General features: G+C 34.6%; 1 protein-coding gene across 1 annotated transcript; it reads right to left on the reverse strand.

Moving 5' to 3' along the window:
• Positions 1–5,726: 5,726 nt before the first annotated feature.
• Positions 5,727–9,408, reverse strand: LOC127418119 (uncharacterized). The gene is made up of 6 exons (XM_051658551.1): positions 9,359–9,408; positions 8,831–9,187; positions 8,583–8,630; positions 8,328–8,480; positions 8,173–8,207; positions 5,727–5,834 (listed from the first exon to the last, which is right to left on the reverse strand). Exons 1-6 carry the CDS (start codon positions 9,399–9,401, stop codon positions 5,727–5,729), a joined length of 744 nt encoding a protein of 247 aa, XP_051514511.1. The 5' UTR covers positions 9,402–9,408.
• Positions 9,409–15,966: the final 6,558 nt, after the last annotated feature.

A 15,966-nucleotide genomic window follows, 5' to 3' on the forward strand; every position in this document is an offset into this window, starting at 1 on the left:
AAGATGAATGCAGCAATGTACAGAGACATCCTTGATGAAAACCTGATCCAGAGCGCTCTGGACCTCAGACTGGGGTGAAGGTTCATCTTCCAACAGGACAATGACCCTAAGCACACAGCGAAGATAACAAAGGAGTGGCTCCGGGACAACTCTGTGAATGTCCTTGAGTGGCCCAGCCAGAGCCCAGACTTGAACCCGATTGAACATCTCTGGAGATATCTGAAAATGGCTGTGCACCGATGCTCCCCATCCAACCTGATGGAGCTTGAGAGGTCCTGCAAAGAAGAATGGGAGAAACTGCCCCAAAATAGGTGTGCCAACCTTGTAGCATCATACTCAAAAAGACTTGAGGCTGTAATTGGTGCCAGAGGTGCTTCAACAAAGTATTGAGCAAAGGCTGTGAATACTTATGTACATGTGATTTTTTTTTTTTCCGTTTTGTATTTAATACATTTGCAAAGATTTCAAACAAACTTCTTTCATGTTGTCATTATGGGGTATTGTTTGTAGAAGTTTGAGGAAAATAATGAATTTAATTCATTTTGGAATAAGGCTGTAACATAACAAAATGTGGAAAAAGTGAAGTGCTGTGAATACTTTCCAGATGCACTGTACATCATTTTTAGGGCAACAGGGACACAATGTGGACACAATGACAAGTACTGTGTGGATAATAAGGGAAATTTCCTAGAACTTTTGGATGTTGCTGTATCAAATATTAAAGATAAAGAAAAAGGACTCAAGATGGCGCCGAGTATGGCTGCTGCGTTGCGAGCTCCGACACAACATAGTGTTTTGTTTGTTTTGTTCACAATTCTTATATTTTTTGTCTTGGATGTTGTCTGCCTTATTGTCTAAGACAGACAAACACTTTTGGACATTGGTTCAGCAATTTCACACCGTAAACCGGACTTCAAATTTCTCAATGCCGACCCGCTGTTTACAAACACGCAAGCGGAGCCCTTTGTCTGGGCAGCACGGCCGCGGAAAAGCAAAAGGAAAAGGGGAAACAGAGCCGGCGTTCTCATCAGAGTAAGACGCCGCGCAAATCGACCCCCGCTACCCACTATTCTACTGGCAAATGTTCAGTCTCTGGATAACAAGCTCTGCGAGCTGAAAGCGCGGATCTCTTTCCAATGAGATACAAGGGACTGCTGCATTATCTGCCTTACGGAAACTTCGTTGTCTGCGGAGATTCCAGACTCAGCCATTGAACCCGCGGGGTTCTCTGTGCAAATAAAAAAAAATTAGAAGTGAATATAAACTCTAAGCCCATAGTTCAGTTTCGTGGCCCCCTTCATCATATCGCAGCCCCGTTTCATTGGCGGTCCACCGGGAAAAGTTCCGGTTCTCCCGATGGCCAGTCTGCCTCTGTCTAGAGCATTTAGTTCATTTTCAATTAGTGCATTAAAGTGAGGGGATGTGTGTACAAGGAATGTGTGTGCGTTGCACATTTTGAACCAAAAAAATAAATAAAAAACCTTCTTGAAATGGTTGAGTTTTTTTAAACCTACTCACAATCAATTATTCAGGATAGTAAAGGAGGATCTTGAAGAATCATTACTGTGGAGAAATTCTAAACATGACCAGATCACAGCTGTCTGCATGTTGCCTTGTTTCATTGCAATAAGATATATGGAAACTTTTGCCCACAGACACCGCTTAAAGCTGTCTGTTTATTCTTTTTTTAGAGTCAAAGGTTGACCACAGCCTGAGCGCTGTGGATTGAGATGATCGTCTTAAAGGTGAATGTGTTTGATGGCTTGCTGCTGTTTGTGAAAACATTAGTTACCTGTGTGAAAGGAACAAACAAGTGGTATGTATGCAACTGCAGGCCTTGTCAATGCACAAATATGCATGGAAAGTTGTGCATTGAGAAACATGTAAACACAAGACTGAAATACAACATACTATATTAAAGCATTTTTATTGCCCCTTAAAACCCTTCAGAGATGGGGTAAAATAAACTAAGATGGAAATGTTATTCAAATTATGAAATGTTCTTTCCTCCATTTTATTTATTTATGTATGTGCATTAAATAAAAATATATATATATTCAAATATATATATATACAACTTCAAAAACAACTTAAATGTAGACCATAAATATCTTTACATTGTTCCTGTCTGATGGAATGTAAGCGATCCGGGGCAGCCAATCAAAACTGCTCATCATCGCGCTGCAACTCTATGTTACTGCGTCCCCCTTAAAATGAGATTCTGAAGGGTTCTGTAATTCATTTGTAATAGTAGAGTGACAGAAATTCTGATGAATCAAATTTGTTATTTTCACCTTGGGGGTTGGGCATCAGCAATCTGCACCTTCACAGCTCTGAGGAGAATTTGTTACGCTTTGAACACAAGTCAGAAAAGTTTCCCTTACGATGGACAGTGGGACATGTCCAGCTATAGGCAGAGCGAGCATTCTTAAATTTGTGGATGATTTACAGGGAAGAATCCGAATGACATTATTTTCTTCAAACGAATGGAAAAAATTGACAACTTTCCTGTGCTGTGTGCAATCTTAATTTATTGCCTCGTCTGCATTTCTGTTGAACTTTTGTTCTCACAATCGCCGTGTCAACGGCCTCCGTTGAGTGCAAATTCCGAATAAAAAGGAATGCAAGAAACACAAAACTACTGATAAAACCTTCTATTGATGGACTATTTTTTTCTCCCCTTTTCTCCACAATTTGGAATGCTCAATTCCCAGTGCACTCTAAGTCCTCATGGTGGCGTATTGACTTGCCTCAATCCGGGTGGCAGAGGATGAATCTCAGTTGCCTCCACATCTGAGACCGTCAATCTGCACATTTTATCACGGGGCTTGTTGAGCGTGTTACCACAGAGACATAGCGTATGTGGAGGCTTCATGCTATTCTCCGCGGCATCCATGCACAACTCACCACGCGCCCCACCGAGAACGAGAACCACACATTATAGCGACCATGAGGAGGTTACCCCATGTGACTCTACCCTCCCTAGCAACCGGGCCAATTTGATTGCTTAGGACACCTGGCTGGAGTCACTCAGCACACCCTGGATTCGAACTCGCGACTCCAGGGGTGGTAGTCAGCGTCTTTACTCGCTGAGCTACCCAGTCCCCCTATTGATGAACTATTGATAAAATGTTAATACAATCTCAAGTAGAGATTACTGCATATTAAAATTAGGTATGATAGCCACAAAAAAATTTCTCTTAATTTTTCTTTCTATTTTTTTTTTTTTTTACATTTTACATGTCCCCTGTTGTTATTAGTATTACAACAGCAGCTGGGAGTTGCTTAGCAAGATAAGTAATTAATACAATACAAGGTAAAACAGTACATGAAGTTCAAGCATTTTAATGGCCTTATTTGAAATGTCATCTTTCTTCTGAAAAACTCTTGACACTAAATTAAATTATGTACAAGTTTTAGCTTTAATCAGAATAAGCCTATCTGTCTGTCTATGACACTGTATGTCAGGGCTCTTCAATTACTCTCTTGCAGTAGCCAGATGATCCAAATGAAAACTTAACGGGGGCCAAACATTTGTGTGTGTGTGTGTGTGTGTGTGTGTGTGTGTGTGTGTGTGTGTGTGTGTTTATCTTGGTTAGCACTTTTATTGTAAGTAACATGTTAATGTAAAAAACAAAACTAAACACCAATAATACTGTGCATGTTTTACATTAAAATATTTAGGGGTATTCAATTAACAATTTTAAAGGTCTGGCCATAAGTTTCTTCTAAAGATCAGGCCAAAGAAAAACAAAAACATGACTTAATAAATTTAACTTACAACTAGATTTTGATCAACTAAACTTTAAAAAATAAAATAAAATAAAAAATATATATATATACTGTATATAATGATGATTTTAACATATCAGGGCTATTGTTTACAAACTATGAAAATGATGAGGAACATTAAGATCTGCTAAAGGCCATATCTTTAAATTATCAACCCACCTAAGGAAACAATGGCCATCAAATATAGAGCATTTTACATAAGAATACATTTCAATATTAAAACTGAAAAAAGAAAAAGAAAATGTCTATTTTTCCTCTTTCTATATTATCCTCTCATTAGATGAGGGGAAATACTAATTAAAATTATTTGAAAATAGTTAAATGAATGCAAAATGTTTGCATTTGCACACAGGAGCCAGTAAAAGAAACATATATTTGTAAAATAGTTATTGGTAAATGGAGAACAAATGGATTTGATGATGTTCATGATTGAAAACGCTGACACACATCCATATCTAGAGCAAAAACACAGTCAGGATATATGCATGTATACAGGTTCAGTGGCGCTTCACTTTAGAACTTTTTACGAGCTCTACAGAGCCTGAAGAGATGAGACAAGCCGTTTAACGTGAAGCATGGAGAATAAAAGTCAAGTTTTCTGTGCATTTTCTTTGAAGGTTTGCTTATCATCATCATTGTCTCTTTTGTTGCATTTGAGCGACGCCACTTATTACAACTGCCGTTATAATATATTTTATGTCTATAGATTTGACCGCACTTCACACTGCAGCTAAGCAATTTGCATAAATACATTTGATTGAATTAAACGCGATTAAATATGCTCACCTATGTCACTGAACGATAGCTAGAAAAACATAAACGAGCATGCGCTAATCCAAATCTGTGCTCTGATGACAGCTGAATGCTGTTGAAAACACCAGTGAATGTAGTTAAAATCACTGATAAATAACCATACACACACCTCTGATTGTTGTTCACCGCTGAGTTTTGCACAGAGAGTGTTTTGCAATTTTATCAAAATTACACAAAGGGGCAGATAAAAATGACTGGCGGGCCGGATTTAACTTTGATAATTGAATTCCTAGTTGTATTGGTATATTTTTCAAGTTATTTTCATCTATACCTTGTCATTACAAATAAATAAATGGCTGTGGTTATGGAAAGTGATGTGAAGCACATGTTGTGTGAATTGTGTTTGTGTGGTTTAGCTGCAGTGAGGGGTGTGAGAGATGAGCTGGGGTCAGTCTGGTGGATGTAAAACAATTAAACCATGATGTACTGTGCTATACCGGTGCGCACACTGGTGCACACTCTAGCACTGACATTTAAGAAAGCATCAAGTGACTGTTTTGTGTGTATTCTTTGGTTTGTTTGCTCATTTCTTCTTTGTCAAATTTAACATGATTTGTTTTATTTGTATAGCACTTTTCACAATACATATTGTTTCATAGCAGCTTTACAGAAGAGCCTTACAAGTTGTCATCAGAAATATTATCAATATGTATATTCATGATGGTCATATGAAATTGATGCTCACATAGTACAGTGTTGTAATCAATAATCATTGAGCACATAATTATAATCATTTGTTCAACAACGTTTTGATATACATTTTTACAGCTGAGTATGTATTCTGGTCCACAGAAGTTGACCTCAGTAAGTCTCGCTCTACACTGAACAGCTTCTTCCTGTCAGGGCCTGTTTAGGAAATTATATCAGTCACATTCCCTGCCTCTCGAGTTAGGCCCCAGTTATATCCTCATGATACATAATCACATCTAAGTTCCAAGATGAACTTTTACATACAATGATTGCAGCAAGTAAAACATTGCAGAACTCATACATTTATTATTTATAAAATTAGTAATAGAATATGAATATAAAAAGAGCCTAGATTAAAACAAGTGAAAGTCTGGCTCATTGAATTGTGTAAAATACAATATTTTAATATGTGTCTTTAAAACACTATAGTTCTATCTAGTAGCAGAATACACAACGTATGTTTGCTTAGAATGTCTCTCTGCTTTCCTGGTGTTCTGTTTAGGGAAATGTAGAGCAGCATATATTGCTGAATGTGGTTCCTGCAACAGATTGAAATCTGCCTTTAAGACCAGAGAACCATGAAAAGCTTTTACTGACAAAAATAAATAAATAAATAATAAAAAAAATAATATATTATATATATACACACACACACACACACACACACACACACACACATATATATATGTGTGTGTGTGTGTGTGTGTGTGTGATTAAATACAATTCTGATAAATTAGTAAATTCAACTGAGAAAATATTTTAATTAGAAAATCAGATAAGCAAAATAAATAATGAAGAAAATATGCTTAATGAATCAAATTTGCCTTTGCAAACAGCAAAGATAAGTAGGCCCACAGTATACAACAGGTTCTTAAGAAACACATACATCACATATATCCAGGGTTAGGGAGTAACTGAATACATCTAAAAGGATTACGTATTTAAAATACAAAATATAAGTAACTGTATTCCACTACAGTTACAATTTAAATCATTGGTAATTAGAATACAGTTACATTCAAAAGTATTTTGATTACTGAAGAGATTACTTTGCATTTTATTGTCATTTGTTTCATTTAATATTTAGTCCTTTCAGATGGAAAACATTTATACATATGAATGATGCGATCCAAAGTGCATTTGAACAGCGGTGAAACACTTTCTTATGATGTGTTACATTCATACAAGCAGACAGAGAAGTAAGTTTGAAGTAAGTTTGGAGCAGAAGAAATATAAATAAACCTTGTGTAAATTGTCAGCTTTACACTAAGCTAAAATGCTATTTCTAGCCATTTTTCATGCACGTTACCAGACACGATCATATTTCTGTTATCAAGAAAATTCACATTGGATCATAATTTCTTTTTTTTTCTAGTAAGACCTTTGATATTAGGGCAAAACCGTATTCTTAATGATATTTTTTGTATTTTTTTCCTTTAGAAATATCTAAAAATCCTTAAAAAAAGATCAGTTTTATTTATCTTGTTTTAGAAACAACACTGCATAAGATATTTAGGTTTTTCAGAGAATGTATTTTTAACATGTGTATTTTGTCTTACTGTACTGACAGAGTTTTTATAGTCAAAACAAGTGAAAAAATCTACCAGTGCTGAAGAAGTAATTCATAGTATTTAGAATACATTACTGACCTTGAGTAATCTAACTGAATACGTTACAAATTACATTTTACAGCATGTATTCTGTAATCTGTAGTGTAATACATTTCAAAAGTAACCCTCCCAACCCTGCATATATCACAAATATCACAATAGATCTGGGACCATCCAGAAACTTCCTATATTAAGAACAATCCGAAATCTTAACTGAAATCGCCATGGTTACAAAACATAAAACAGAATTCTAAGGTGTGTTCCAGTCAACTGTTAGGGTCCTCCAAAGTGGACTTCACACAGTATTCAGCCATCTTAAGGGAGTTTCCTATCCGAAGGGAACGTTTATGATCAGTTTAAGGTGCACTTCATACGGCATAAGGAATAATTGTACATCGATACATCACTTCACAGGAAGTGGAGAGGGAAATTTACCCACCAGTCATTGTGAACTAGCAGATTACTGACATAGTTTGTCTAAAATAAATGCTAAAATCAAATAAACTAAAGGAGTTTGAGACACTGTTGTTTTAATTAAGCTTAATTTACCTCAGGTGTGCTTTCTATGCGGTTGTGCTGGAGAGCAAAGCGCACAAGATGCGACCGTTACATCCATTATCATGACAATTGGTCATATAACAGTTAAGAAGACACACATATCCTATTAGAAAATAACCACATATCATTTATTTTTTAAATTAATCAGCAACTGTCATTTAATTTATATTTAACTTATATAAAAAATATATTAATTTAACTGTACAACTATACATTTTTATAAGTATACACATGGATATATTATATTAATTTAGATACAGAATATATGGATGTAAGTTTATTTATTGTACATTTTATATGTATCTACACAAGTATATTGTGTCATCTTGAACCCCGTGATCAGCGCGACTCAAGCGCCGTCTGTGTTTGATGGTATTGTAGGGTATTCCAATTGTACGAATTTTGTCACATGAAGTGGACTTCAACAGATAACCCTTGTTCAGTGAGTTGGGAGCAGTGAATACTGTGTAGAGACCCTGCGGTTTGAAACGCACCTCTAGGGTTAGGATGTTTCTACAGCCCCATTGCAAGACATTTCAATTTTGCACAGCCCTAAAAAATGACTCCCTCTGATAATATATGATGCTGACCTCAGACTTCTGAATGAAACAAGCTTTGCTTGATCTCAGACCCGTATTAGAACTGTGGATTTGAACTTAATTTTCCCATAGTGTACGCAGAGAATGTAAATTATTTTTCTGAAATTTACCTTGTCATCAATTTGTTGTACATGTCGATCAGCATCTGCGACAACGGAAAGAGACTTTGAGCTGGGTTTTTCTTTTTTCTTTTCACATTTAGTGTTGTGCTTTGCTGCATATTTTAGGTAACTTGACCTTTCGAACAAAGAAGATTAACTGTTACCTTGTTCCTGTATTTTTCTGCTCTGTATCTTAATGATGACCAGAGTGAGAGGAATGATGATGAGAAGGACAATAATACTGCCAAAAATAAAGGTCAGCTTATAAAATATGCTTCCAGAACAGACTCTTGTAGACATGGGGCTTTTCTTGTGATCTATTAAACATATAACAATCACATTTTACTAAAACAAAACACCATCTACATGAAGGCATTATTGTACATGTTAAAGCGTGTTAAAGAAAAGCAGATGAAAACCTTTGTTTGTCATTTCCGTGTGATTTTTCAGTGTTGAAGCATTTCTCTCTGGGCAATATGAAAAAGACACATTTTGTTACTTAGCATATTTACCAAACTTCTAAAATACACAGCATCACTAATAAGCAGTCTTGAAATCACAATGACAATGAACTTCTGTACTTTGCAAGAAAAAATATTTTATATTTTTACACAAAATGTGAACAAGCAATTCCTCTACAAGAGTGTTATTGGTAAAGAGAGATTACCTTTGATGTTTAGGTGTGTTCCATCACCAAATTGCATCATCCAGTTTTGCCAACCACAGTAGTACAAGCCAGAATCAGAAAAATCCACATTTAAAATTCTCAGGGAGGTGTTTTTGCTGTACACATACAAGACCAGATGGTCTTGTTGAAAATCATTTAAATAATTTGCCCTTAATCCCTGCAACTTGAAGGTTAACAGCATGTATACAATGATAAGAGGTACAGCACCGTTTGTTTGTTTGAACCAGTATAGTTTCTTTCCAATTTCTGAAGTATGTTGACACCAAATAGTGATGTTATCTCCTGGGTGAGCTGTTATTGTGACTATCTGAGATGACTGAATAACTGTGAGCAAACCTAAAACCCACAGAAGATTAACAAATACCTTCATATTAATATTTATAGAACCATTGTAACATGTCAGAAAATGCTTAAAGAAATCTCAATATAATCTTACTAATTAATCTTGAAAGAATAAATCATTCCTATCTTGTATGATAGAAGTAATTGTAGTAAAGTAATGCTTACCCATGCCACTGAGCAACAGGGCTGAAAGTATTATATGGGCCATTGCTGTACTGTATAAGACTAAATCCAAAGAGGAAATTAAGAGGAGGGAATAAATGTGTTTTATTTATGTTAAGGGGGTGTGGCTTATGCCAAAACCAAACTATCCAAGCCTATCAATCAAAATGCCAGTCCACAACTAATTTACTGTTGCCAGTTTAAAACAGCAATAACAATTCAGTGCATCTATATACAAAACAAATGGAATAATTGATACTGACATAGTTAGATATTTTAGTATTTTTTAGGTCCACATAATTTTAATCAACAATAAAAAAAAAATAAAAATAAAAAAAAAACGTATGGGCCTTATTCATGAAACAACAGCAGAACAAATTTGTGTTGTTTTACTAATAATTTACATACAGATTGTTCTGTGCATGTTTCATGAATAAGTGTGTAATGATGTGTGTAGATTTTAAAATTATTTCTCATATCCAAGCTTAAAATGCAGAGTGAACTATATGACTATATATGTGACACTATATATATATAAAAAAAGACAGTTTGTTGGAGAGGCCTGCTAATAGTGACACAGCAACATTGGCTTGACCAATGAAGTGAGTTTGAGGTGGGACTATATGTTTGTAGAACCAATGAAAGATGGGGGGAGTTTTCTGAAATCTTATTGCAGAAAAAAAGTTTATTTTTTTTATTTATTTTTTTTATTATTAATTATTTTATTTTTGAATTTCCATTGATGATGGTTGTGGCACAGAAATTGAGAGCTTTTCTCAATATTGTTTTTAAGCATCTTTACAAGCAGTAGTGCCTTACAAACCCTCCAGTGAGCAAGTCAAAGGCAACAGTGTCAAGAAAACAAACAACAAACTAATGACAGTTCTTTTATTATTATTATTATTATTTACTATAAACATTCAGTAATGTGCAAACATTTTAGGCACTTGTGAAAAATGATGCATAGTGAGGATGTCTTCAAAAATAACGCCATAAATAGTTTTCAATTATCAACTGATTTCATACAGTCCAGTAAGTCCAGTTAACATAAAAAAAGCTAAACCAATATTTGGTGTGACAACATTTGCCTTCAAAACAGCACCAATTCTTCTAGGTACACCTGCATGGACAGTTTTTCTTGGTTGTTGGCAGATAGGATGTTCCAAGCTTCTTGGAGAACTTGGAGGTTTTCTATCTATGTAGGCTGTCTCTTCTTGTAAACCCAGACTGAACCAATGATGTTGAGATCCAGGCTCTGTGAAGGCCATACCATCTGTTGAAGGGCTCCTTGTTCTTCTTCTATTCAATTCTATTTGCAAAAAGAGTGTTGAAATCTAAAATGTATATTTCCTACGAATACACTAAAAATAGAATATAAAAAATAACTGTTTTAAGACGAATGCTTTTTTGTGCAAAATATAATGTGCCTACAATTTTGGAAACAGTACCATATATGTGTATGTGTGTGTATATATATTACATTTGTTATTTAACGCTGCACTGCACATACCAACGTCAAGAAGATATACACACCATAATAACAATACTATGGCCATATTTACATAGCATTTAGAGTCTTATTTTTGAAGATTTTATCAGAAAATCTGTTTTAGATAAAACTCCTATTTCTCAATCACATTTTTGTTGAAATGGTATATCAACAATCTTCTCCATATTTGAGTTAACAGTGTATTTATCCAGCAAACACAGCAATTGTATCTGTAGTATGTCTTCCTGCTGTCTTGGGCTTCTTGTTTGAGAAATGTACAGCTGCATATTCTACTGAACCAGGTTGCTCCTCCTGCAAAAGAGTGGGCATATGTCTGATCCAGGTCATTATAATGGTTTGTTAGATGTATTCTTAAGCCTTTGAAAATGGTTTTCAGTTTCCACAGCCCACAAACTCCAAAATGCATTTCTAACATAAAGTAGAAAAAGCAACTATTTAAGGCCTTAGCTGCTTTCCAAATCAGAAATGCTCAATTAGAATCAGAAAAAAAGTTAATACCTTAAAACTGAACAAAACTATACTAAAATAAATATAAAAATATATATATTTCTCATTTATTTAGATAATAAATAACATGAATATGTGTAAAAAAAAAAAATTTTCTGATGCTTTTAATCCACTACAGATGTTGTTAAAAAAATGTACTGCTACCCAATATATTAACCAAATATTGTCAGCAAACCAAAAGTTATTTAGCCAGAAGGGATAAGCATAGCAGTACTTTCACATATCCTTTTCTTTAGAAATAAGTTAAAATAAACTAGTGCAATTGTTTTGAAACGACAAATAAAGTTCTTCTGAACACAAATGATTGATTATTTTGTGAAACAAAACAATACTTATATACTTTTTAACTACAACATACATACGTTTATTTGTCGACTGGAGTCGTGTGGATTATTTTGATGCGCCCTAAATATGCATTTTGGACCATCAAAAAATGGAGTACATTCACTTGCACTGTTTAAAGGAGGAGGCCTGAAATGAAATCCTAAAAGTCTTAAATTCTGTTTTGATGAAGAAAGAAACTCAGATACATCTTGGATGGCCTGAGGGTGAGTAAATTATCAGCAAATTTTCATTTTTGGGTGAACTATTCCTTTAATAAAATATAACTCCTTATTTAATATCTATCTGAGATCCACTGTCCTCTTCTTAGAGTTTTAGCTTAAAATAGATAATAATTCTTACCTGCCAAAGAGTAGTAAAGTTGAAGTTGAAATTTGTTCCATTTCTGTACTGAGTCAAGCCAGGTCTGAAAAGGAAATTAAGTGGGTGATATCATTGTGTTTTATTTACAGTATAAGAAGGAGGAGTGGCATTTGCCACTGCCAAACTATGACAGGCCTACTGTACAAATTAAGAAGCCATACAAATTAAGAAGCCAGACAAAGACCCACATCTTATTAGTGTAAAAATTGTGACATATGCACATATATTTGCACATAAGAATTATTCTATATGTTACTGTTTATTATCATTTGTTTTTCAATGCTCTTAAAATGCCTGACATTTTCAGAATTATTTAGAAGATCAAATGGTAAAATGTAAAAAAAAAAAAAAAAAAAAAAAAAAAAAAAATATATATATATATATATTATTTTGTTACTTATCCATATTAATGGATAACTCTGTGTGTTATCTTGTAGTGGTATTATATGATATATTTATGATATTAACAGAGCTAAATGTGTACAACACAATATCAATAATTAATGTATTATAATATAATGCACTTTTCTTTTCTTTTCTTTTCTTTTCTTTTTTTGTTGTAAAACTGCATTGGAAAAATATGTATTTTGAAAAGTGCTATACAAATATAATTAAACTTAATGTATCTGATCTTTATGTAAGTCTGTTAATATATGTGCCTTCCTATGGTGGGTGAAATAAAGCACTGATTTACCATTAAAACAGAAATAGGCTGGGTTTCCTGATAATGTTGCAACTAACACTTTAAAGATAGTCTTAACTAATGTGCTATGTTATTTTACAATGGAGTAACACCTGTTTCCAAGACCAAGACAGATTGCTTGTTATTTCTGTTTATTATATATATATATATATATATATATATATATATATATATATATATATATATATATATATATATTAATCCCCTTTTCTCCCTAATTTGGAATGCCCAATTCCCACTACTTACTAGGTCCTTGTGGTGGCATGGTTACTCACCTCAATCCGGGTGGTGGAGCACAAGTCTCAGTTGCCTCCGCTTCTGAGACAGTCAATTCGCACATATTATCACATGGCTAGCTGCGCAGGACACCGTGGAGACTCACAGCATGTGGAGACTCATGCTACTCTCTGCGATCCATATACAACTTAACACGCACCACACTGAAAGCGAGAACCACTAATAGCGACCACAAGAAGGTTACCCCATGTGACTCTACCCTCCCTAGCAACTGGGCCAATTTGGTTGCTTAGGAGACCTGGCTGGAGTCACTCAGCACACCCTGGATTCGAACTCGCAGTTCCAGGGGTGGTAGTCAGCATTAAGACTCGCTGAGCTACCCAAGCCCCCTAGATTGCTTGTTATTAAGTAGAACTTAAGTTTTTTGTTACAGGAGCTGTCCGGTCCAAAAAGTGCTGAACTATGGCTGAAATGTTCGCATATATGTTCAGGAGATTTTCAAAATTAAAACAGTGCAGAAATACTGCAAAATATGGAAATTGTATGTAATTTTGCTGAGGTACCTGCAATTTAAAAACTACTGAATTTAATAAAATAAATAGTGATGGCTTGTTAAGAAGGGTATCAGATATGCTGATGCTAAGTATCATAGAGATTAATGAAAGTGATCCAAGAAAATGCAAAGTGACTGCATGCGATGTGAATCATTAAAAGAGGCTCTCACTTAAATTATAGTTTTGTTTCTTTGGCTAGAAACACAACAAATGCACACAGAACAGGTTTAAAATGACGGGCATCAGTAGTGAACTACCCATAGACCTATTTCAATATAAAGAGACACTTTGCGCTTCATCTGGTTAGAGTTCTAGGCACTGTGCACTTGTGGCCTTATTGCCATTCATTTTTGACTGCCATGTAAACAGACCATGCTACTCGAGCAAATTTGAAACAGCCATTTAAAATATTTTGTTTAATTATTAATCTAGGCTTATTTATTAAAGGGAAGCATCTCCTCATCTACTTCAAACTCTTCAGACATATTTAACAAGTTCTGTTCTCTGGTTTGATCGCTGTGGTGAACCTCTTTTTAGATAAACAAGTTTTCACTTGAATGCCCCATCTTGACCCAGGGGCTGCATGAACTGCTGCTCTTGTGCAATCTCATGAACGCGCACAGGACAGCAACAGTCACAATTTCAATAAATAATACATTCGATTTTGGTTTGTTTCTCACCAACATAACAATTGTGAGTTTCATTAAATAATTTATTAGACTTCTGAATAATATTTTTGTCCTTTTGAAGCTTGAAGAGGTAGTCACCATAAACTGCCATTATATGTAGGGATGTCCCGATACCATTTTTGTGAGAATGGGTACGAGTACGATACTTCATTTTTGGTACTCACCAATACCAAGTCTGATATCTGTTTATTCTTATTTTTTTTCAGCCCAAATTAAAAATGTTTAATGACACTTTATACAAACCAATTGCAAACGTTTCATGAAAGTGTAATCAATTAAAATAAATTTACAAATCATTAAATACCATTAACCCTCAGGGGTCGACGGACGCACCGGCACGTCCTGCTGAATTTTTCCTCATAACAGCAGAAACAACTTAAAATACTCCCTCATTTTTGGTCTTACAGATAAGTGTAAGATATCATTAGAAACTATAAAGGGTCGACTTTTATTTGTGTACACTCACAATAACAACAAAACCTTGTGCTTTTGTAAAATAAAGAAAATATACAGGGTGCGCTTTCAGCCGTCTCTGTCTCCGCAAGCATCTTTCTGAAACACGTCACAAAAATGAACTGAAACTCCACGAATACTTCTCACACAAACATGAAACATATGTCTAAAGAAAGCTTAAAACGTCTACTTTTAAATAAAACAATTCAAATTTAAAACAAATATTCTCCTGCAATGTAATCTGTATGAAACAAAGAGATGTACCGTTTCTCCTGGCTCAGCTAATTATCCCTAATGTGATCCCACCCATGCGCAGAGGGCGCTATTCATACGGTAATGTGCTGAGGTGATCAGTGCAAATGGTAAATGCCCCCAACAATGTCTTAAAAAAGAATAATAATAATAATAATAATAATAATAATAATATATGTAAAGTGATGTAAAGCTGAATTTTCAGTATCATTACTCCAGTCTTTAGTGTCACGTGATCCTTCAGAAATCATTCTAATATGCTGATTTGCTGCTGAAGAAACATTTATTATTATCATAATAATTGTTGAAAAAAGTTGTGTTCAATTTTTTTCAGGATTCTTTGATGAATAGAAAGGTACAAATAACAGCATTTATCTGAAATAGAAAGCTTTTGTAACATTATACACTACCGTTCAAAGTTTGGGGTCAGTAAGTGTTTTTTTTGTTTGTTTGTTTTTTTTGGAAAGAAATTAATACTTTTATTCAGCAAGGATGCATTATATTGATCAAAAGTGACAGTAAAGACATTTATAATGTTAAAAAAGCTTTCTATTTCAGATAAATGCTGTTATTTTGAACTTTTTATTCATCAAAGAATCCTGATTTTTTTTTTTTTTTTTTTTTTTTTTATATATATATATATATATTGTGTATATGCCCTATATCAGATATTACATTTTATTCTGTTCCCAGGGGAGGGGTCTTTGTCTCCTTAGGTGTGAATCACATCAATATTCATGATCATTCACGCCTCCTCGCATATGGCCTTTCTAACTCTAAAATTGTCTTACAAAAGTTAAATGACTATATTGTTCCCTATCTGTCACTCACTCGACGTTGTGTCGATGTAGTGACACCAGGGGTCATCATTGGGAGCCCCAAACACCTCTGATCTTTGAGAAAAGGCCAATGGGAATTGGCGAGTGGAATTTGCATGCCACTCCCCTGGACATACGGTATAAAAGGAGCTGGCTCGCAACCACTCATTCAGATTTTCACTT

This window comes from Myxocyprinus asiaticus, chromosome 1, assembly GCF_019703515.2.
Source record: "Myxocyprinus asiaticus isolate MX2 ecotype Aquarium Trade chromosome 1, UBuf_Myxa_2, whole genome shotgun sequence".
NCBI classification, from domain to species: domain Eukaryota; kingdom Metazoa; phylum Chordata; class Actinopteri; order Cypriniformes; family Catostomidae; genus Myxocyprinus; species Myxocyprinus asiaticus.